Source organism: Telopea speciosissima, chromosome 1 (genome assembly GCF_018873765.1).
Source record: "Telopea speciosissima isolate NSW1024214 ecotype Mountain lineage chromosome 1, Tspe_v1, whole genome shotgun sequence".
NCBI lineage: Eukaryota > Viridiplantae > Streptophyta > Magnoliopsida > Proteales > Proteaceae > Telopea > Telopea speciosissima.
In genome coordinates, this window is record NC_057916.1 from 5,087,134 (window position 1) to 5,110,800 (window position 23,667).

Here is a 23,667-nt window from a genome sequence, read left to right on the forward strand (position 1 = left end):
TAAACTATAAAGCTGTATATGAAGTATGGAAGAAAGCTCCTTCTTCCTGTTCCTCCCTCCTCCACCTCTTTCTTTGTAACATATAAATGAGTCAAATTAAACCCTTTAATTACTAATGTTTCTTTGGTCTTTCTACTCTTATGCAGTTACTCTCTTCAGTCTTCATCCATGAAGGGGGAGAGAGAGATGGGAAACCGGGAACCTTGGTGGGAATTGGTGACCACAAGTGGCCATTAAGGACCAGACCGACACGAGCCAGTGTTTTAATGTTGAAGGAGTAGTACAGTGTTTCAGTGTGGAGTAGTAGAACTTAGATTAACAACTAGTCAAACAATGGTGTAAAAAGGCCACTAGGGAAGCTTGTTGATACTCTGCAAATTGTATAAGCCCATGTGAAAAAGACTTGTTTGGTTTGCCAGTGGCCTTGAATGTTTTTTAGAACTTAGTTATTAACTATGTGTACTATACTATCTCAATTTCTCAGCTTCCAAAGCTTTCTTTTTTTTTTTCACTATTCAAACCTTAAATTTCTTTTTGTTTGGAGATTGAGATAGAACATTGAAGACCCCAACTTTCTAAAATCCCACTTCCCAATCCATCTCTTTCTCCCTCTCTGGCCCAACCGTCCAAGGTTAGGACTTTGGTGTCCTGACTCTTATGCCCTTCTTCTGGGTTTCCTTGGTTCATCAAGACTTTAATGTCTTTTCTGATCAAAGGTGAATTGCAAACTTGACTTGGGTCTTTATTTATTTCATCTTTTTTTGGGTCATTCTACTCTCCCATTTGATTTACTATTTGAAACTCAGAATGTCTTTAGAGAAAGTATATATCTAACAGGTTCACATACATGATATTTGTCCTCCTCCTAGGTACTTGGTGATAATGAACGCACCCCAAGGTTACCTAATACACCTAATTAATGAATTAAAAATTTTATCAAATTGTTTTCAGAGAGAGAGAGAGAGAGAGAGAGAGTTTGCAATACAAAATCCACCTTCACGTGAATTCAAAATTTTTACTCCCTCTCCTCTCCATCCACAAAGATTGTCTTTCTTTTTTCACTGTCTTAATTATTTGTCTATCATATAAATTAAGTAAAAATCAAACACATTTTTTTGGTAATGAAAATCCATCACATTAACTCTTATATTTATTGAAATTTTGTATTTATTATTCAAATTAAAAGCTTTTTTTTTTTTCTTAATTAATGAAAGGTCAATTTCAAAAAATAAAAGATAGCTTTCAATGCTTTGACCATTCTTTCTTAAATTTTGCTCTTTTTTTTCCTATAGTCATACATAACAGAAGGAGCAGATTTTACTTTCACATTTTGCAGAGCTAATGCATAAATGCGCAAGTGGATTGATATGAGTTTGTAGGCAAACCTACCACTAGCAGTAGGAGTGTCAATTTCCAGCCTGAATAGGCCAGACTGATGGAAACTTATTGGTTCGGCCCAAACCAAACACTTTTATCGGTTTGGTTTTGGTTTGTGACTTTATGAAACTTGTAGAAACCGAAACTGAACTGCACTGACTGAATCCAAAGCCAATACAAAACCCAGATCGAAATTGATTAAGAAAAAAAAACAAAGTAGCAGCCCGATTTTATGTCAACCCAATAAAAAAAATGGATCCAAACCAAACTAATATCGATTCTTGGTTTAACAGTTTGGTTTTGGTTTGATCTATTACCAATCCAAAACCGGTTTAATCCAACCAAAACCAGACCAAACCCATCCCCCTGATTAACACCCCCTACCTACCAGATATGATAGGTGCATTTCCAAACCCTATTATTGCCACAGAACATAGTATTGTTGGCCTTCAAAAATTATGCTCTTTCTATGGATCCAAGAAAAAAATAAACAAAAATAAAGTGTCTTTAATTAATGGGCTTGTTTGATGCGTGCAAAGGAACTCCTATGCTTAGGGATCAAAAACAAAAAGGAGAAAATGAGATTTGCAATTATACCCTTGTACAACACAACATTTACAAAACCAATGCATCTCAATTGAATGTTGATCAGACGAGGACGAAATCTGAGGACCACTGCACGAATCGATATGGCCATCTCAAAGCGGAGAATCAAATCTTTCTTATTAACACGGAGTCTTCCAATCGGATGGTGGAAGGGAGAATCCAATGTTTTTTTTGTTTATTCTTTTTTTGAGTGGCTATGTATGACTTTTTCCCTCTTTTAAGTCTTAAATTGCATTCAGGTGAAAATTGGATTTGATCCGAAGATCAAGCAAAAATTGTCCAAAGTTCTTCGAATTTAACCTTTAATAATCGGGATTCTATGATATCCTTAAAGTTACAATTTCAAGATTTCCCTTTTTTTGGGTAGAACACTTCCCCTCTATTAAAGCTAGTAAAAAATGTTAATTATTTTTTAACCATGTGGTGAGATTATTGAAGAGTCATGTATAAGGTCTCGTTGTAACTCTGTAACACCCTATACTAATGTTCTAGAAGAACGATCACAAACCTGTTCTCTGTGCCGCAATGCAATTTGCACCCAGGTACCTGGGCAACCTGTGCAAGGGGCAGGGTGGTCATTGCGCCCAACCCCATGTGCCTGGGTGCAAGTTGAGCTGCGACACAAAGAACAACGCCCCATTATATTATTTCTTTAATGGGAGAGAGTTCCCTACTCAGCCAGAGTGCAATTTTTGACAAATAAGATAAATCCTTTTGGAATCTAACAGAAAGGGAGGGGGATTTATGACATATCACCCCCTTATATGAACAGTGATATGTGAGAGCATGTGCAATTTCATTTTTAATTTGGCATTGTACAAAACTTTTTCATTTCTTCAATAATCCAAATAATTTGCAAAAAAAAATTGGGAGAAAGAACGCTACTTGGCGCATGCGGTACGTTGCTCCTGCGCCTAGACACAGAGGTGCGCAAAATGACTGTCATATTAGAAAAACAACACACCAGAATGGCGATTTTACAAAAGAAAACAAAGAGAAAGAGAAATCAAGCACATAAGACAACGATTTTATGTGGTTCATCCCCAAAAAGGAAGGCTACATCCATGGCCGAGCGATAGTCTGAATCCATTATTATTGTGAAGAAAATACAAACCCTCTCACAAATCTCTCAAAGAGATAACCACAATATATAAGAAAACCCGAACCCACGAAAGCACAAAACCACCCCCAGAAACCTATCTGGTTTGGTTCGAGATATGAAACAACATGGGATGAAATACATATCAAATCGAAGATCTCGACGAGCTCTTTAGGTGCCAACGCCACATGCGCTGATGTATGCAATTTTTGGCCATTTACATGTGTTTCAAAGGCGAAACACCCCGCCAAAGAAACACCACAATACTTTCTGGATTAAATCTGAGATCAAGCTTCACCAATAAGACATCATGCCCAGAAAAATCAGCCATTCCATGGGGGCGCAGCAATCATTTCGCGTGCCTTTGTGTGTAGGCACAGGGATAGTGCACCACACACACCCAAGTAATGTTCTCTTTCCAAAAAAAAAAAAAAATTGTGTGTGCTAAACTACCCAGGTTGTGGCATCCCAAGAAAACCCTCCATCTCATTCCCCTTTGGCAGATTTTTAAAAAACAAATCAGAGTCAGCCGGTGAGAGGCGACCGATTCAAATCAAAATCATGGTTTGAATATCGTAAGCAGATCGAGGGAATCGGTTGTTTTAAATCTCCTGATTTTGGAGCGGGTAGAGAATCAGCCTATCAGATCCTATTCCATCAGGTGCATGTTCTCCATGTGGCAACTTCTCAAGAGTTTTATAAAAGACACAACACACAGACACACACACACAAACACTAGAAGACCGAGGGAAATGGAGGAGCAGAGGGAGAGGATGAGCCAATGCTAAAGAGGGAGGGGAGGGATGTTGAAATATAGATGTCTAACCATTATACCTAATGAAACTCACAATAAGATGATGGTTCATGGGATTATTCACAAGTGTGTGTGAATGTGTAATGATCTATACAATTCGAAGTGTTGTCATGCATCAAAGATGAATTTAATTGATCAATTACAAGCCATTTGATGAGGACGACGGTGAAGTTAGAGTTAAGCTTGGAGGATACCATTAAGGGGGTTTTCTGGTTCAGTTCCTGTTCTCTCTTCTTCGGCAAACTCGTATGCTTCATTTTCCTCGTGAGTAAGGGAGTTGCATGGGCAGGGCTGCAGCGAAGAGAGCCTGGGAGGGAAGACAGGTTGTAGAGGACAGGGAGAGAGAGAGAAAGAGAGGTCATTTTAAGTTTGTCCCTGCCTCTTAAGATGCCTTGTATAAGTATCCTAAAATGGCCTTAGGATGCCTTAGTATAAGTCTGACCATAAATATAGCTGATTGAAGGCAAAAATATAATAATATGTAACTAATCCCATTTAATTGGGATAACACTGAGTTGTTGTAGTGGTATGGGTATCAATATCAGATTCATCGATCCGATATCGGCCAAGTGTATCTGTGCCGATATCAATACCGCTGATCCAATACCGTAATATATCATCGATCTAATGCCTAAAACGATAAAACCCTGTCAGTGACAATGTGGAAAGATGGGATTCAATCCCAAGAGCCAAGACTTGGACAACAGGCTTGGGTCTTCGCTAGCTACGCTAACACCGAAAACAATTTTCAGATCATCGCGTTTCCACAGCATAGTGCAGATCCACCGTATATCCAAGGAAACAAGAAAACATTCCTTCTCATATATCCGTAAAGTAAAACATAGGTTCCTTTGATAAGCAGAAAAAAATAAATAGAGTAAAAATAAGATCCCAGTGAGACAGGAGTGAGGATTCCTTCTACACCTTGTTCGACTGGGTTAAATCTCTCACTAGAAACACAATCGCAAATAAGATTTGGGTATGCAAACATCAAATATAGCAACTCATATTGTTGGGCCTTACCCATTAACAATCTCTAATCGTCTACCCTAGCTACCTACCTCTGCTGTTCTTACAGCTTTATGAGCTTTGCTTCTCCTCAATATGTGCAGTTTCTTGTTGACTAGTTTTAATTCTGTACCAACCTTTTTACCTTTTCACCTTTTCACCTTTTCGTGTTTGCTTTTTGCTGGGCTGTTTTCCCCCCTTCTTTCAAGATCAATGGTAAATTTATCCAAAAAGTAATAACTTTTGACTTCTAAAAAAAAAAATCAGTGCACTTGTAACTTTTGACTTATATGTAAAACTTAAATAAAAAATAAATATCAAATAAGTATTTCTATCCACTACTACTCGAGAAAGAAAGATTTGTTAGATGTTCCAGAGGGATGCAACTTGCAAGGGACCATCAACCAAAAAAGAAGAATAATGTGAAAATGGGTGTACACAGCAGATTGGTATTAGTGTATTACAATACTACAAAAAAGGCGGGCACAGTTTCACAGATATGTATTACCAAAATTTTACACTTTCACTTCAGAAATTATCCCACCTCATAATTTTTTATAACCTGGGCCTGGGGTAAATGAGTAAATCCATTTATTATGCAGCAAATGTCCACTCAAGCTCATTCTTCACCAAGCTCCTACTCCCTGTGAAAATTCCAGAAAAAAAAATTGTTAGTTTTCTAAATTTGAGAGAATCCCTAGCTGACCATGGAACCTACATATACATCAGAAACAAGACATTATTCAGTCATGTGATACTTTCTATAAAATGAACTTATGTAATAGAACTATAGAAGCACTCAAGCATCCATAATACATCCACATCCTGGTCTGAGCAGAACCTGGGCACTTTTCTTTGAAACAAATAAGTGTACATTGCAACACAAGAAAGGCCCATGTACAAGCACTCAAAATACCGCTGATACATCCATGGACAATTGGAACCAAATCTGCTAGAAATTAGTGGACACTAAATACTTAAAACTTCCTAAGATGATGTACCCAAGAGCACAGCAAGTTCGGAATTCTACAATTAGTCAAGCACAAACCAGTAGACTCTTCAGATACTCTAATATTCCTCCCCTATATAGTCCCATAAATCTTATTACTTCCCCAAACGCGGTCATAGTATATCTAATAAAAATATGAAGATATCTCTCTTATTGAGGGGCAAATAGCAAAAGGTGTCGATTTTACAAAATACCCAATCCTCTCACTGGTGCTACCACTTCAACACCAGGTAAAATCAAAAGGTTAAGATGGCATATCAACTTCATCCACCATCCTATCAAAAAAAAAAAAAAATTTAACTTCATCCAAAGAATACAAGAGACAACCTCATCACACCAGGAATAACCTTTTCCTCAATTTCATTCAGAGGATGTCATCAAATCTTGTCAAACTAATGCTGAACAAACATACTGTATAACTCGCTTCCATACCATAACCTAACATCACTTTCTTAGAAGTTGAGAACCCTAATCCAAAAGAAACCATTGCAAACCTCTAAACTACCTATCCTTCCTAAGCAACACAATCTCTCTCTAAATCTGCACGCACTAATAATCGCCCATACTTGCAGCATAGCAGATCTATTTGAACAGAAACTCAACAGTAAACATTTTCTGTAAAAACAAAACATAAATAAACAGTCACAAAAAAAAAGAACATCCATGGAAAATAATAAAATCAGAACTAGTAAAACCATAAATAGTTCAATTTTCAATTATTAAACTCCTAAAATCAGTTGTTTCAGCCAGCATGGTAACTTACTCTGCAATACTAATCAACTTCTTTTCTTGTGACTGCTCCTGTATTAGAAGAGTTGAGAACACCACAACTTCTCTAGTTTGGGAGTAAACAGAAATATAGCAGCAAGCATCACAACATAACTACGATGGGTATATGGCAATGAGGAGATCCATACAACCCAAAACTAATTCCAACTCCAAAATTCAACAATAAAATAATATCCCATCATTGACTAATACTTTTCCTGGCAATAACTCTTGTAAATCAAGCATAATGTGCATTGGTTCAACCCTCCAAAAACAAATCCAACATGAAAAAGTAACTCAACATACATTACTAACATAAAAGAGATTGATTTTAAACTAAGTTGAGACAGAAAAAAGTTAAACTATACGTGTAACATAAAGAGTACTAACTTAAACCTACAACCAAACAATATAAAACCGGGAAAAAAAAAAAAAAAAAAAAAAAAACGAAAATACCTTTCAATTTCATCAGAGGACACTTCTTTTTTTTTGTTTGGTAATAATAAGAGGACACTTCTAATGCTTCCAACATAGGAACCCAATGAGTATCCTCATGCAGCCACACAACATGATCTGCCACATCCCAAAGAGTGGGTACATTGAACCCAATGGTGTTTTGTGGACTCGACCTTGAAGTCTATCCCTTCTTTCAGAAGCCTGTCTTATCTTGATTCCTTCTCATACATAGCTCAAAGAATCAATTTTGATAACCCATTCATTTAACATAAAGTTTTGGATTGGGAGTTGAAAGACAATGCTTTGAGAAAGTTTGCAATTGAGTAGCAGGGCACCTCTAATATGGCATGAAAGGAAAGAGATGTTCTTTATGGTCAAATTTCTCTTAAATTAAGTAAATCTTCTATGGCAGTCAAAACCAGCGGAGGACTTGAGAATCTGTACAGGAAACATGAGACCATATGATGTTAGTACAGAACTGCAGGGTTTCAAGTCTATAGGGTATGGCCAACTAAAAGCAGCATTTTCTGGCCGAAACAAATAGGGTTTGATCATAAGGTTATGAAACACAGGGCTAGTAAGCTGAGAAAAGATTTATGGTTCTTGACAAAAGGACTAGGGCTTAAATGAGGTGAAAATTATTATACAGAGAAAATATTTAGATTCAGTAGAAAGATGTGAAATAAGAACCAACAAGAGCTACAAGAACTACATAAAGCTCAGGACAACCTCCTAATGAGCAAGGTTTAGACTATCATATCTGTGGGGTAATTTTAAGAGACATATTGTATCGGAGATACGTATTGCACACTACAGATATGCATGGAAATTATCAAGATACACATTGAAATACACTTTTGGAGCAAAAAACAATATAAATAAGCAATATTGCAGTTTGTTTCCTTGATTCAACCAAAGCGCAGTTTGTTTCCTTGATCTGATTTGTTTTTCAGCAAGGAATCAAAGCCCCAGGCATGAAATTTGAAAGAAGATGTCACAAAATTGAAGTTTTGGGTGAAAACTTGTCCGTCTAGGTGCTGTTGATGCTTTCTGGTTTTTGGAATCACGATTCTAAAGTCACATGTGCCTTTTAATGTGCGCATCGCAATGTATCGTGCCGTATCGGCCGATACAATGCGATACATACCAGTACTAAAATTTTTTTTTTCAAGAACTAAATCAATCGTATCGTATCGCACCATATCGGCGAATACAATGCAATACTGATCGATACCATTTTTTTTTCAAAAAAAAAAAAAAAGAGACATCTCATTGTATTGAATCGATACCCTGCGATACCGATACGTATTGGTCGATACGAATGATACGGTGCTATACTTGAATCCATGCTAATGAGAACAGACATTTTCTTAAACAAAATATTACCAAGTACAATGCATTCCCATCCCACCTCATACTCATAAACTCAATCATATGACTTTACAAATCCTTGAAAAAATATAGGAAAAGAAAATGACCTAAAAGACTCCTAATGAAAATAAATTTTCTAATATCCCCATAAAAGTACCTACAAATTGCCAATACTCTAGCCATAACTCTCACAAATTAACTAGGTTTCAAAGGGGCTTGTCGCATGGGAAAGACAATTAAATAACCCTTTGATGACACCAAGATCATACAAATAAGTAAGTTTTGACAATTGAAATTGATTAGATGAAAAGAAAAAGTGACTGAAATACAAGTACAAGTTTTATTTTCTAAAACATAATATCTCACAGTTAAGACCGAAACCAACCACAAATAATTTTACACAACCAGACTGATTTCGTGACTACTAAAGAAGTATACCCATTTATGGGATGCATGCAAGGCAGGACCAGGATCTTCTATTTTTGTGATTGGGGAGGGCATGTATCATGTATGTGCATTGAATATTGTTGGCATGACAAACATACACCCAATAAGTATTCCACCTTTCACAGGCATTGTATTCACTTCAATAATAAAACAAAAGGGAAAGTTCTCCTTATCTCCCACCCCCCTTTTTTAGACAGCCATGTTGATAGGTTTGCTAGAATGTATTGCTTAGTTTGGGCCACACAGAAAGCTTATTTTGTCACTCCGAACATACAATAGTTTGTGGACACTCCATATCAGCCTCAGGGTCCACCTCAATAACACCGGCCCATGATGTTGGTCATTATTCTTCCTGTTGTTTCCAAGGGTCCAAATGTAATAAAAGATAGCCACAAAAGTGGGCTTTTTTCCCATATGCAACTTTTCAATATGATGCCGATTACACCCCACCCTAGCAAAACGGATCAATCTGATAACCAGACACAAAACAGATACTAAAATATTTAAAGAGGTCTAAAACAGATATAACAGTAACATTTTTTTTTAGCTTAATAGTAACATAGATTATTAGAGTAAATAGCTTAACTTTTTACTTTATCCACAATATGTATAAATTAGATGGAAGTATGAAAAGGGATAAATGTGTATTATAGGATGTCATGATCTGTTATCATTCAAAATACCAATATCAGCGTACAACTACATAAAATCAAATAAGAAATATTTTTACCACCAGGTACCCCCAAAAATAAGGCTCCGCACTCGATGCACGTGCCACCACATGTCCATGTCATTTGATACCAATGTGACATGGTTCAAAGGTATATTGGTATCAAATGCATAGTTGTCAAGGCGTTGCCTAGGTGACCACCTTGGTCATTTAGGCAGGCGTTTTGGTCGCCTTGGTCGCCTAGGCGGGCGTTTTGGTCGCCTTGTAGGTGCCACCTTGCGTATAGGGCCCCTCCAAAGCCTTGGTTCGCCTAGACACCATGACAACTATGATCCAATGAGATAAGCATATGTATCCCATTGGTATGCGATGGAATGGCATATCTACTATTTGAGGGGCTAACCTAATGTTTGTGTGCTTGAGGAACTATAGCATTCTCCACCATAACCCCATGAAGGGGCTTAATTAAATACTTGAGATCAAGGTGCAAACATCCCCTACCCCCCCTGATGCGGTTGTCACCCAAATGGGCTTATTTTATTAAAAATAAGCTTTGGGTTGGTTATGTGTTGATGTATACATTGATGCTGCCCTTCCCTAACAGTTCGAGCTTTTAGGTGAAATGGTAGCGAACATGGTATCAGAGCAGGGAGGTCAAATGTTCGACTACTAGAAAGTGCATTGGAAGAGTTTTCTCGACATTTATTCTCCCTCGGTACTGCGCTAAGGAAATGCCGCATGAGCTCCACATGCAAGGACCACGGGATCTTGGCCTGCACGTGCGGGGGAGTGTTGATGTATACATTGATGCTGCTCTTCCCTAACAGTTCGAGCTTTTAGGTGAAATGGTAAACAAACATTATGTATGTTTTTCATTGTAATGAGCCACTTTAATGGGCCTATAATATAGGTAGCGACTAGGCATACAGGATTAGTTAAGAACGTGTCTTTATTTTAATTGTTATCAAGTGTTTTAGTTTAGACTGAATTAGGATTCCATAAGTTCAGTCCTGTTTTGAGTCGGTTTCCTAGTCAATTTAGGATACCTTATTAGTTAAGGATTGGGTTAGACCTTTCATTTTTAATATTTAAGTCTGTTTTTCAGTCTTCAATATAAGTTTGTAAAGGGGTCCAACATTGTACACGAACTTTGATAAAAATCAAAAGCTTTGTTTTTGCTGCCTATCGTGGTATGCTCATTCCTTGTGTGTGATCAAGGTTCGGCTGGTGTTTGATCCACAACCAAACACCCTGCGGCGGGAAACCCAGGTGCCCTTACTCTTACTCTTCTTCATTCTTCTTCTCCATCATTATTCAAGTAAATACTCCATTGTTTTTTGCAGATTCCATATCCAGTCCAACGATTTCAATGAAAATGTTTTTCTTTTCTCTCTCTCTCTCTCTCTCTCTAGTTAATATCAACATTCACCGTGAAGAGAGATCCGACCAGCAGATCATCCCCATCTTTTGGAGTATTCAAGATCTTCCTAAAAGAGGCCTTCAATCAAGACCTGGTGCAGATCAGGTCTGCTGATATAGGACTGGATGAGCTCAGTACAAATGCGTTCTATCGAATCCCACCGAGGACGAAGAGACTCAGCCAACAAATACTGCACCATTCCCATCTAATAGCAAGTTGAGAGGAACCCTTCCTTGAAACCCAACCATTAGTCAAATGGTAGTGGGAACAAGCCACTAGGTGAGTAGGCAATAAGGACATGTCGACACCTGTGTTTATTAAAAAAAAATTCAGGTGCTCTGGGCCTGAATTAAAACTCAAATGCCCCGCGAATGAGCCAGTGAATGAACCGACGATTAAAGGGTCAGTCGATCCAACGTTTTCAACCCACCCCTCAGTATGGGCCTGCCATAAGCAAGCACAAAAGAAAAGATGGCAACCAGGAGAAGCAGCAAACACGCTCTTTTACAGGAGCTTTCCAGCTCCAAAAAGAGAAGAAAAATGGATAGCTCTTGCTTGTTTTTTCTAGTAAGGCAAGAGCCCTGCTTAGCTACTTCAGGGCGGAACCCCGGATTCAATGGGTTCCAGGGTCCACATCTTCTGCGTCTCCTGCATGCGCCTTTTTCCTGTGTATTATGGAGATATACCCTTCCGTTTTCCAGATTTGAATCCCCATAACCTTGAATGCTGAAATCCATATGTCCATTGTTGATCTGTTTTGTCCTGATTTTGATAGCATAACATCAGACTTTAATGGTGCTTAAGATTCTGTAATCTGATCATCATTCATCAGAATTTTTGTTTGACAGTTTCCCCCCTTTGCTGATAGTAATAGGAATCCTCCATAACATCAGATCCACCTGTTGGATCAGCCTGAAATTTTCAACAAAGGTTCCTTACTGCATTAAGAGAACTTGAACTGGTTTATAGGTCCATCTCTTGGTCTGATTCTGTAATATGAGTTTTCTCTGTTATCGATTCTGTTTTGGTACTGTTTAAACTTCCTAAATCATTATTACAGTAACACCCCACTACCCGCCACTTACTACCCCAAACAGAAATTTCTAGAGAAATTTTTTTTTAAAGTGCAGGTGAATAGGTCCCTAGAGACCTTTGAAAGGTTGAAGGTAATATTTTCTTCTTTAGATCTTTTATACTTTTCTTCTTTTCCTATTACCTCCCTACAGAATTAAACTGCTTTCTGTCATTTTCTCATATCATTTTCTCATAGATTAAGTGTTGAAATCCATCAAATCATCTGAAACATCAGTAATTTGTTCCTCCTAACTTTCAATATCCAAACACCAATGAAACGTTCTTGATGTAGACAAGCTGATGTTTGGAAAGCATTATGCTAGAAACAAGCATAAGAAAAGGGCTGGTTCACTTAACCAATCGGTGGACCAACCCCTTGGGCCATAGGGCCAACCAACCTTGGGCTGGGAGTTGCTGGGTCTTTCAAACCTAGATCATGGGGGGCATAATTATCTATTTTTATTGTCATTCCTACTGGCCGATGGTTACTTACGAAGTGGGGTCCACATGACTTTATTCACATGACAAAGAATTTGGTGGGGTCCACAAGGAGCAAGAGCCGGCTGGAGGACTTGAAGACTTCTAAAGACTTTCTAATTCTATGTAGTTCCTATTTTATGCAATCCTAGTTTCTAATTTTAGAACTAGTCAAAGTTACATTTCTATTTTCTTGTAACTTTAGGAGCAAGTCACTGCTGCCTATTTATATGCAAGGCTTTTAGAAGCCTCCCCCACTAATAATGAAGTTGATTGAATGGCTTTGTGCAAAGTTTTATTGTCTTATTGTGAGGATGAAGGGCTGAGAAGCCGGGTTGAGAGAGCCGAACTCCTTATCCCCTGTTCCTATCCCCTTCTATCTTCTTCTCCTATCTTCAATCAATTCCCTGCTGTTATAGCTGCTATGAGTCACCAACCAAGTTCAGTTATTACACCTGAGAAGGACCAGAACTCAATCCAGACTATTGCTGGAGCTACTGTTGCTGATCAGAGACAAAAAACCTTCTTCTCCACACCTGCCAGCTGCACCCTTTGCATTCCCCTGCTGCTCCAATCGAAGGACCCGAGCCCAGCATCCTCTGCCCCATCGAAGGTGGTATTTGGAAGGTTGATTCAGACCTTCAAGAGGTACACTCGATCCCAGTTGCAGAGCCCCCCTGTTGGCTGGATTGTTCTACAGCACTGGCCTTCTAATTTGAGACCAACCTTCTATTTTCATCTCCAACTCAGATCTCCACTTCTGGCCATCAGAACTGAACCAAATATGGAGCAAAGGATCATCCCATCAAGGCTGATACTCGATCCACTTTGGAGCCCATTCCCAGTGCTGGTTTGCAAGATATTCCATAATCTTCTATTTTTGAGTTCTCTTTATATATCAGCCTCTAGCCATCGATATTGGCTGAATTTTGGAAAATAGGTTCTCTTCACCACCATCTCCACTCAACCTGAGTTTGGAGTCATTCTACAAGCTGGTTTGGTTTGAATTCTTAAACCTTCTAATTCTGACTCTGTTTCTAATTTTGGGTTGTGGGTATTCTTGGGGCTAGGTTAACCCTAATCTAGTCTTACATTACTTCTATTCTTAAACCCACACAATTCAATCCAAAAATCTCAGTTTTTGGATTGAAACAGGACCAACAGAATGTTCAGGGGCAAAGTAATAGGTAAATCCTATCAGTTACATAAAACAGGAGACCAACATATGATGGATCACAGTGTATAGATTAACAGCTTTTTCTGTGTGACCAAAGAACATGCATTTCTGCAATATCTACAAGAGCATTAGAAGAGAAAACAATGCAGGTTAAAAACAAAAAAAACAAAACCAGAGAATTTCCTGGTCATGCTGATTTGGTGTTGGCAACCGTTTAGAAGTTGAGTGGTGGTGGTGGTGGTGGTGGTGGTGGTGGTGGGGGGGAAGGGGGGGGGAGTTGTCGTGAAATTCTGGATATGCAAAAGATGATAAGTTATCCGCATCCAAGTTATCTTGGACAAGTACCTAATTCCTCAACTAAATTTGTCCATAAATCTCTCAGTACTCCTTCGCTGTTTCCAAATTTTAATCCAATTTCATTGAAATAGGATTAAAATCAATGATATGAAACATTGGCACAATGGTTTCATAAAGCTTTGTATTCAATTCAAGTCCCAACAGGACAAAATAATAAAACTATAGGAACGGGCTCAATTGTTCTCGTTAAAAGCTTTAAGCTACTTCTTAAAAGATAAGTGAAACGAGGGTATACCATTTGATGAGCCATCCAAATAAGAAATGTTGCATGATAGGAACCTTCTCCAACACCTCGACCTTATACATCTTCAGCAACCCGCTGTTCACCTTGTTCCAAGTGGGCACACCACTGATGTCATCGAGTAATGGCGAGTGCTCGGAGAAGGGGCCTTTCTTGACCTCCTTCACAAAAACAATGCAGGAGAGATAAAAGTACTCATTGGAGAAGTTATCAAGTATGTCCTGGTTATGGATGGACTTGGGCTTCATATACTTGTGATCAATCAACTGAGACGAACCAAATACAAAAGGCAAGAAATGGTAATCATCCAGACCCCAGACCCCGTGTGAGCCAGCCGGTTCGAGGCAGTAAACAGACTGCAACTTCCTCATCAACTCGAGATACTTGACGAAGACCCGAGACACAATAGCCTGATAGTCCTCTTCCTTGAGAAGCCCTATTCGAGCGAGGCAATAGAGCCAGGCCGCGAAGTTGGTCTCATGACCTGTTCCGTAATCAATGCGGCTAGAATTGCCGAAACTATCGCTGAAGTAAGGGACGATCTCGACGGTGGCGGACCGGAGATCGTCCGGGAGAAATTGGAGCATCAAAGAATCGGCGTTCTCCGCCAAGTGGCTCTGCCAAGTCCTAAAGGAGAGGTTACCGTAGCGAGAGGATTGGTCTACCGGAGGGATTTCTTCGACCCAGCGGATGAGGGTTTCGAGGACGGACACGATGGAGTTTAGGGTTTGGGATTGGTGGCAGGGATCGGATATCTTGTGGCCGCGGATGGACTCACTGAGGGCGACGACGAAGCCAAGGAAGTTCTTGCCGGAACCTGAGTCGTGGAAACGGCGGATGTCATCTGGGGAGTGGATCTTCTTGGTGGGGAGTTGGAAGTGATAAGGGGGGGAGACAGTGGGAACCTTCTGGGACTGTGGAACTGGGGCCAGGATTATGGCTTGCTGGGCATTGTTGGGAGGGACGTTGATGGCTGGAGCGCGAAGGGGGCGGTAGGTGGGTGGAGGAGAGATGTCCTGCCATGTAGGGGGCGGGGCCATGGTGGGGGCATCGCCGCAGCTGCTTCCAGCGCCGGTGATGTTGGGTGGCGGGAAAGTCACCTGTTGTGTCTCTGCTTCCTGGAGTGGTGGTTCCATTTCGTGTGAACTGTGAAAGTGTATACTGTGGCGATTCGCTAACCTGGTCAGTGGCGAAAAATAAAAACCAAGATCCAAGTGGGGTTGAGGGTTTTATACGAGTTCGGTTCCTCACTACGTACATGGACTTGTGAGAGCCAACCACCGGTCTTAGTTTGGGTTTTTGACAAATGCTTCCTTGAAATACCCATTTGTTCAAATACTCCCCTACAACTTTTTAATTGTAAACTTCCCTTACTTTCAAAATTTTGTAGCATTTTGGTCTCTACCGTTAATTTGGAACGTTAGATGATAGTTCCAGGGTATCTAATGATCAAAATGTCCTTCTGATAAAAACCAATCAAAATTTAAAAATAAAATAACCAAAATGCCCTCATCTTCTCCAAATGGATTAAGGTTTGAAATTGAAAATCAAACCCTAAACCATTTGGGAAAGATGAATCCTAAAATCAAACCTCCAAATTGGATATTCCAAGATTCCCACTATTTGTTTGCACTTGTTGACTTGATCTCTGCATTTTGGATGAAATCTGTTGCTGTGCAAATGGGTAATGTTTGATTTTGCTGTTGGGCTGCTAACAGAATATGCAACAGGCCAGTTCAGATTTTGTTGATCAAGTAAATTAAGGTCCTTCTCTCCAATTTTGGGACACTAGATCTGAAACGATTCTTCTGCTTGATCTTCATCATCATTATTCCCTTTTCATTGTTGTAACTGTTGTAATATTATTCAATCGATGTTCTGTAATCTTTCGGTGATTCACTGTAACTGCACTGGATATGATTATCTTACAATGTATCTTCACTATTCATTTTAACTGTAAGAATGTATAAGTTCATTATTTTTGCCATTCTTCAAAATCATGCTTTTAATGCTTAATATTTTCTGGCTATCCTTTTTTTTTTTTACAATCTCACTGTTGGACTGATGACATAAAATTGACCACGTAATTTACTACTAGTATAAGGGGTACTGTGTTCTTCACATGTTAACAGCCCCACAGACCACAAATTGGATTAAAATTTTATTTTTAGAGGTTTGATTTTAGAGTTCATCTTCCCCAAATGGTTTAGGGTTTGATTTTCAGTTTCAAACCCTACACCATTTGGAGAAGATGAGGGCATTTTGATCATTTTATTTTTAAATTTTGGTGGGTTTTTATCAAAAAGGTATTCTGGTCATTAGATACCTTGAAACTAACATCTAACGTTCCAAATTAGCAGTAGGGACCAAAGTGCTACAAAGTTTTGAAAGTAGGGGGAGTTTACAATTAAAAAAATTGTAGAGGGCATTTGGACAAGTAAGCATTTTCAAGGGGACATTTGTCAAAAACCCTCTTATTTTTTCCATTTACAAGGGGAGGAAGGGGTTTTATGGAAACAAAATTAAAATTTGGTTGGGTCTGAGATGTACGTTCACCTGTTGGTACATGCAGTTGATCCATGACCGTTTTATACGAGCCTTGGATCGGTTGCCGTACGTATTACATATATGTATGTATAGAAGAAAGATGTAGATTTCTACCAACAGTTGCCTAGTGCAATTGGTGAGCTGTGGTGTGCTTCATGCCCATGCTCACTAGGAGGTCTCGATTTCGAGTCTCCTGATTGGTACCTTCCCCCCCCCCCCCCCCCCTCCCTGAAAAAGAAAAATATATATAAAAGCTCCCAATTCCAAAAAAAAAATGTTGTAGATAGACAATGACGAAGTTGATTGATCACAAGTATATGAAGCCCAAGTCCATCCATAAACCAAGACAATACTTTCTAGGGGGACAGGATGGTATTGTGTCGAAGCGCAGGAGCCACATTGGCCACGTGACCGAGTAACATTCTTTTTCCCATTTAATATAGAAATGTTTGGATTAAAGCATTGCGGGCTTCTTCTTTGTAAGATCAAATTAGGGGAGCATGGAGATGAAATCCATCTATTTGCAATTATAGATCTACGTTGTTGGTAACCAATGAATTTCTTGTGAGAGAGGGTTCTCTAAAAGACAGTGACATAGGGACTGCATCAATGAGACGCAATGGAGCAGTTTCGTACATAAGGGTACAGAAAGATCATTTTATGTGAGGAAGAAAAAGTTCGAGAAAAGATGCCTACATACCCCTCAATGGTCTGCTACTCTGCTCAGATAACCATTTCCCATGTCTTATTTATCACGTATGTCATATGGCAATCAAACTTATAAAATTGTATAGATCAAGTCATGAGCTCCACGGCTCATAGACCATTGATATGAAACCACCTAGATACAAATCGGCTGGGCTCCAGCTTCCTCTGCCTCCCTAATTCATGAAGAGGAGATTTGAGCCTTACAGATTGTTCAATCTTGCCTACTAGCCAACTAGAGGTGCAACGTGGGCCTGAAAAACTAAGAGCTTGAGACCCCTACACTGGTATTTTCAGCCAATGGGTGGAGTTGAAAAATCCAGGCTCAAGGTTAGGTCAGGTAGGGATGTCAATAGTTGAATCAACTAGTTGAAACCCAAGACCAACCCGCCCAATCAATTACTAAATGTGTTGATTTCAAGCATCGATCGATTAATAATCGGGTGTTCCTGGTGCAAGATAGTTGATCGACAATCGCTCAACCAGGACAGACCGCATATAGGGACTGATCGTTTATAACCCAATAAACCCATTTAACCCAATTAATACCAATTATAGCCTATTTATGACCCATTTATGGACCTTCTATAAACCGATTAGTCAATTAGTCTGTTTAAAAAGGCTTTTGTAGCCCAATTATCCAGATTACGTTAAGCCTGATTATGGATCGATAATTGACAAACTCAATAGAAAAATTTCCATGTTCTAGCCTAAGAGGCACGATTACCTTAACAAGCGAATACGGTGTGAGACCTTAAATTGGTGGGGAGTGGGGGGGGACTACTTAGGCCTAACTGAAACCAAATAAGCCCAACCAAAACCAACCAGGCCCAACCGATCCACACCCCTACTTGTTAAGATCTTGTCCAAGAGCTCATCCTAGCTTGATCCATCCAATTTCCTTTGACGAGACCTTTACGCTTCTAGGTAACCCTTCCTAATTTTTGTATCTACCAAAACAACCCCTGCTACAGTAGAAAGCCCATGTTCAAAACCTTTCTCCCTCCTTCAATTTTGTAGGGATTCGTTTATTCTTTTTGAGTTTTTGTATGTCCTGCTTCGGATGAAAGATTTTGGGTAGGGGGGGGGGTGGAATTACATGAAGTATTCTTAACCCATTTTTTATCATCTTTTTTTTTTAAATAAGATCATCTACATCTAAAACCAGTTTCGCCTTGACCTCAATCTTTTGAGAAAACCAACCAAATCAAATAAACAGGAAAAGGAAGTTCCATATGAAGCGTGTTAATATCTTTATCCAAGATTGTTTTTAGGGAAAGAGAACGCCACGTGGTTTGTAGCACACACCACCCCTACCCCCTATACAAGGGTACGTTAAATGATCGTCGCACCCCCTAGAACCTCGGAAATGATCAGGGGTGCGGAGGTCATTTCGCATCCCTGTGTCGAGGCACAAGGGCGGCGTGTCTGACTATCTAGCGCAACCCGATGGCATTGTTTCTCCCTTATTTTTATGAATAGAAATTTGTCCCTGATTCTTACATAATTATATATGATGGAAGTTTTGTTAAGGAAACATATGAAGTAGGATGAACCTCAGTTATTGCCTACGAAAAAACTTTTGTTAACATTATTATGGACTTTAGTTATGCAAGAGTGCTCAAGAAGCTGAAGTTAGGGGAATGCTCCAAGGGTTTCAAAAAGCAAGCGAATTTGAGACTACAAATGTTGTTCTTTGGAACCGATTGTCAGGCTTTAATTGAATGAATGGGTGAACCTAGCCATGGGAGCTTTTTACTATTTTCTTGGACATTAATCTATTTTTAAAGTATTTTCTAAAATGTTTGTGATTAAACAGAGTAGGGATCGGATATGTATAGCTCATAAAATGGCTAAATGTGCAAGAGTAAAAAAACTTAATATTTGTGTTCCAAACAATCTTGTATTCTTTTTATTTTCTTTACAAATCATGCACAAATGGCTTCCTACTTGATCCTTAGCGGCTTACATTTGAATCCAACAAAAAGGCTTGAGAATGGGTAAACATAGGTAGGACAATCTACACATACACGACACACTGGTGGTGTATATTTGTATCTATAAAACATGTTCTTTTTAAAAATTTTGGCCAATTCGATCGATATGCCAATACATATCGATATCGTACCAATTTCAAAACTGATTGATACCGGTCTAATACCTTGAATTAAAACCTGTGTGTGTGAGAGAGAGAGAGAGTATCAAAGAGTGCACAACAAAATTTTTAGGGGGGAGGGGAAGGAGGCTTACTTGTGTTGATGATGGATCACAACACACACACATCAATGTAGATTGTCTACGGCCCAGCTGCCCGTAGCAGCCTATGCAGCGTAGACTAGGCCGTGCACGCAATGACCGCCTTACCCCCTACCCAGCACCTTGCCTGAGCATGGGTAAGGTGGTCATTGAGCACGCGACCCTGTCACGTCGCACAGGCTGCTACGGGCAGCTGGGCCGTAGGAGATCTGGATCCCACACACATAAGGCCCATATGGTTAACTTAATTGTGTTCCCCCGTTGCATTAATTACAACTTACAGCTTTCTACACTTTCTATTTATAAAGAGCCTTCTCTAAACAATCCTATAAATCTGATTTCTGGTAGGTTACCTTGATCTCAAAATTTGTGATCATTGTTACCCATAAGTGTTAGAACACATGGCACAATAAATGGATCAGATGATTAGGTGAAAATTTTCAATGCATCATGGGCATATGAATATTTTTTACTTTGAAACAAATGGAAGTCGTAAACAACAATCACATGGTCGCACAAAAGATTTGCATGGTTCGGCTCTATTGCTTACGTTTACAGAGATGAGATTTGCTTTTCAATCAATGGAGAATAAGGTTACAGTTGCCCATTCTCATACCTCTCTTGGATTGATAATAAAGAAAGAACCCTTGCTACAAATTTTTGGCGAAATCCTATACAGGAATTTTACCGAAATAATAAAATACTCATATAGCTCTAAACAAATTTCTCAGGGTCTACCGCCCCCAAACCTCACATGGACCCGTTAGTTTGTCAAGGTCCTACCAATAATGTAGATTAACGTGCAAGATAGGCTGATTCCTCCGAGTCTTTTTATCTGTTGTTGTAACTGGAGCGCTGCAGTACGCATTGTGAGGTATAGCAACGGCCATGTGTGCACAAGGTCTTTAGTTAATTTGATTGGTTCATCCACGTAGCTCTAAACAAATTTCTCATGTATTTTACTTGCACCTCCCTGACATGTTGAGGTCGGAAATGTCCTTCAGTAATACCAGAGTCACCTGTTTATTAGGAGGTTGAGAATATTTTCAGGCGGTCGCCACCAGATTGTATTGCAAAAGAGGGGAAGTGCCCTTTTCCAACAATGGAAGACAAGAAGGTAGTAGGTAGGTCCCTTGCCTTCTAGGTGGGACACCACAATAACTGACGTGGTTACCACTCAACTCCAGTAGTTGGTGCTTCACTTAATTATTCTAACCAAACTACTTAAGCCAAACAATTCTTCAATTTAAAGATGTACAATATCAGTCATTTATATTCTATATTATCTTACAACCTTTTTTATCATTATTTTTTATGAATGGGGGAGGGTGTGTTTGGCTTCTCATTTGCATGCACTTTCATGATCTAGTGAACGGCGCTGCCGCTCTACAAGGCGACTATAACTTTTGGGGTACCACTACTTAGACGTGATATCCATTTTGTAAGAGAGGTTTGTGGCTAGGGTAGTGAATATGTGCCCTCGTGGAAAAATCATCTCCACACTGCTGTTTTCTTCTTACATTTTTTTTATCCTCCTTGATTTTCAAGTCCTCATATACGAACCATGTTATTGTAATTAACAACACAATAAAATTACGATTTATAGAAGAAAATCAAAAAAGAAGATCACACACATAAATACAGATTTACGTAGGTCACCCAAGGTAGACTATGTCCACGGCCAAACGATAAGATGAGCTTCCACTATTTCAATAATCAAGGTACAATTCCTAACTTCCTATAATTTAAAAGTGTGTTTGATTTGGTTATTAATCTACAATGCATGTCAAAACCCGATTCGTCCCTATTTTCTCACTTTAAAATGTATTCTAAACCCAAAATCCATTGTAGTAATTATACCAATAAAATTGGTTTCACCTAAAAAATAAAAAAATGGTGATAGACGTCCGAAATCCTAATTCTTAATTCATGAGACCACCTTTTTTCCTTTATTTAATTAGTTTGGGCTCTAAATACGTGGGACTCACTTTCTTGTTCCTTCCGAAAGTGCTCTCCCACTCACAATTTTAAAACTGCTAATGAAGACTTGTGCCGTCTAATTGTTTATAGAGAGGGATTGATACAGTAGATCTTCCAAATCCTCTGGCGCTATAAATTAAAAAAAAAAAAAAAAAAAAAAAGGCTAATACAATGGGAGCACAGTGCTTGCCCATCACTCCTCATCACCTCCATCCACGTGGCACTCACACAAGCTAATAGCAAAATCTAAACCGTTTGATTGTCAGGTTCGATCTTACAGTAGATTACACCGTGGATGGATAACTTTGAGCTCTACAATCATTCCTTCTTCTATTAATATATTTTTTCCGGTAATATTCAATAATTTGTTCTTATGCTTCTGGATAAAAAGAATAAACGAATCAGAGATAATTTTATTAAATTTTTTTTCAATTATTTTAACATCATATACTCTTTTTTGATAAATAGCATCATATACCCCATATCTTATACAAATTATACGGCCAAGTTCAAATCAACAAACTCGAGTAAATCCAAATAACCAATACTTTTCAGCAACCGTATCTACATACGTACATGTACTCAGTCATCTACCGTATCTCCTTGTTTCAGACCAGAGTAGAGCAAGCAGAGGTCTTAGGGTCCCACATGGCCGGAAGCAGATATTTACGCCCATGGATCCCCACTGCATTGTAGCTAGCCCCAGTCGTCTTGTCCACCAGAAGCTCCCCTGGGTAACCCGGGTAGGCACCTTTCCCGTAAATACCCGTACAAGCAGAGACGGCTTCTAACGGCGCATTCGACGGTCCCTGGTAGTAACCGTTATCAAACGGATTCGTCACCGTACCAGCCAATAGAGTAGCGAAGTTGATGATCATGCCGTCAACCCCGATGTCACCATTAGGAGCAATCAACGGCGGCGTTTGTGGTCCGTAGATGGGCTGGTAGAAGGGCCAGGCACATTCACCGGGGCACTGGGTCTCCGGGTTCCCCACCCAAATGTAAGGGAACTTGGTTTTCGAGGTCCGACTGGCTTTCCCTGTACCGTGGCTTCCACAGTTGTTCATACAGAAGCCATCGACGAGAACGTCTTTGGCCGTAAAGATGACGCTAATGGCTCCCTGATGGTCACCTCTGCGAGCGAAACGGAGGATGTGAGGGTACTTCAGAGACTTACCCAGAGAGTAAGTTTCGTCGATGGTTTGCTTCCCGACGATGAGGTTGGTGAAACCTCTTTTGTACTCCTCCGTCATCTTCCACCATGAAGAGACTGAAGGTGCGGGAATAAGCACTCTCAGGGACTGAATGAAATCAATAAGGATGGCACGTTGTGAAGGTGTGAACTTTCCATACCATGTGATATGAACGGTGATGTTCCCCTTGAGGAGAGGGCCGTTGTGGTAGGAAAGGACCAACGGTTGCTGCTGAACCAGAGATAGCTTCCTGGCGGTGGCGATGGCGGTGGAGGGGACGACGAGGGAGGACAGAATCAAGATGAGAGAGACGAGAAGAAACGAGTACTGGTGACTGGAAGCCATTGAATAGAGAAGGATGGTAGCTGAGAAATGAGTAATAAATGATATTGAGGAGCTCACGGAGAGCTTGACGGGAGAGAAGGAAGAGGGACATGGTATTTATATTTGATACGAGAGAGAGAGAGGGAAGCGTGTGGACAGCTGGAGAAGAGAAGGGAAGGCTGTGGTGTGCACGTACGCTGACCGCCCCATGGAGAGATTGACCGGTTGGGCCAATAGGGTTCGGCAGGCTGTAGTGTGAGGTTCCATCTGGGTGACGTGGTGAGGAAGCCA

General features: G+C 39.7%; 2 protein-coding genes across 6 annotated transcripts; both read right to left on the bottom strand.

Annotated features, from left to right (window-relative positions):
• Positions 1 to 49: 49 nt before the first annotated feature.
• On the bottom strand, positions 50 to 23,424 carry LOC122663033 (protein EXORDIUM-like 2). The gene is made up of 3 exons (XM_043858744.1): positions 22,462 to 23,424; positions 16,576 to 16,597; positions 50 to 73 (listed from the first exon to the last, which is right to left on the bottom strand). The coding sequence occupies exon 1, from the start codon at positions 23,395 to 23,397 to the stop codon at positions 22,468 to 22,470; it is 930 nt and encodes a 309-aa protein (XP_043714679.1). The 5' UTR covers positions 23,398 to 23,424; the 3' UTR covers positions 50 to 73; positions 16,576 to 16,597; positions 22,462 to 22,467.
• On the bottom strand, positions 5,400 to 15,517 carry LOC122663005 (serine/threonine-protein phosphatase 2A activator-like). Of its 5 annotated transcripts, XM_043858723.1 has the most exons (3): positions 14,366 to 15,517; positions 13,668 to 13,678; positions 6,344 to 6,516 (listed from the first exon to the last, which is right to left on the bottom strand). In XM_043858723.1, coding segments are annotated over exons 1-2 (1,143 nt in total). In that variant the 5' UTR covers positions 15,508 to 15,517; the 3' UTR covers positions 6,344 to 6,516; positions 13,668 to 13,677. The 5 variants fall into 5 exon arrangements, with proteins under 5 accessions (XP_043714655.1, XP_043714658.1, XP_043714661.1 ...); XM_043858720.1 differs by lacking the exons at positions 6,344 to 6,516; positions 13,668 to 13,678 and adding an exon at positions 5,400 to 5,548; XM_043858726.1 differs by lacking the exon at positions 13,668 to 13,678 and having other exon boundaries at positions 6,344 to 6,528.
• Positions 23,425 to 23,667: the final 243 nt, after the last annotated feature.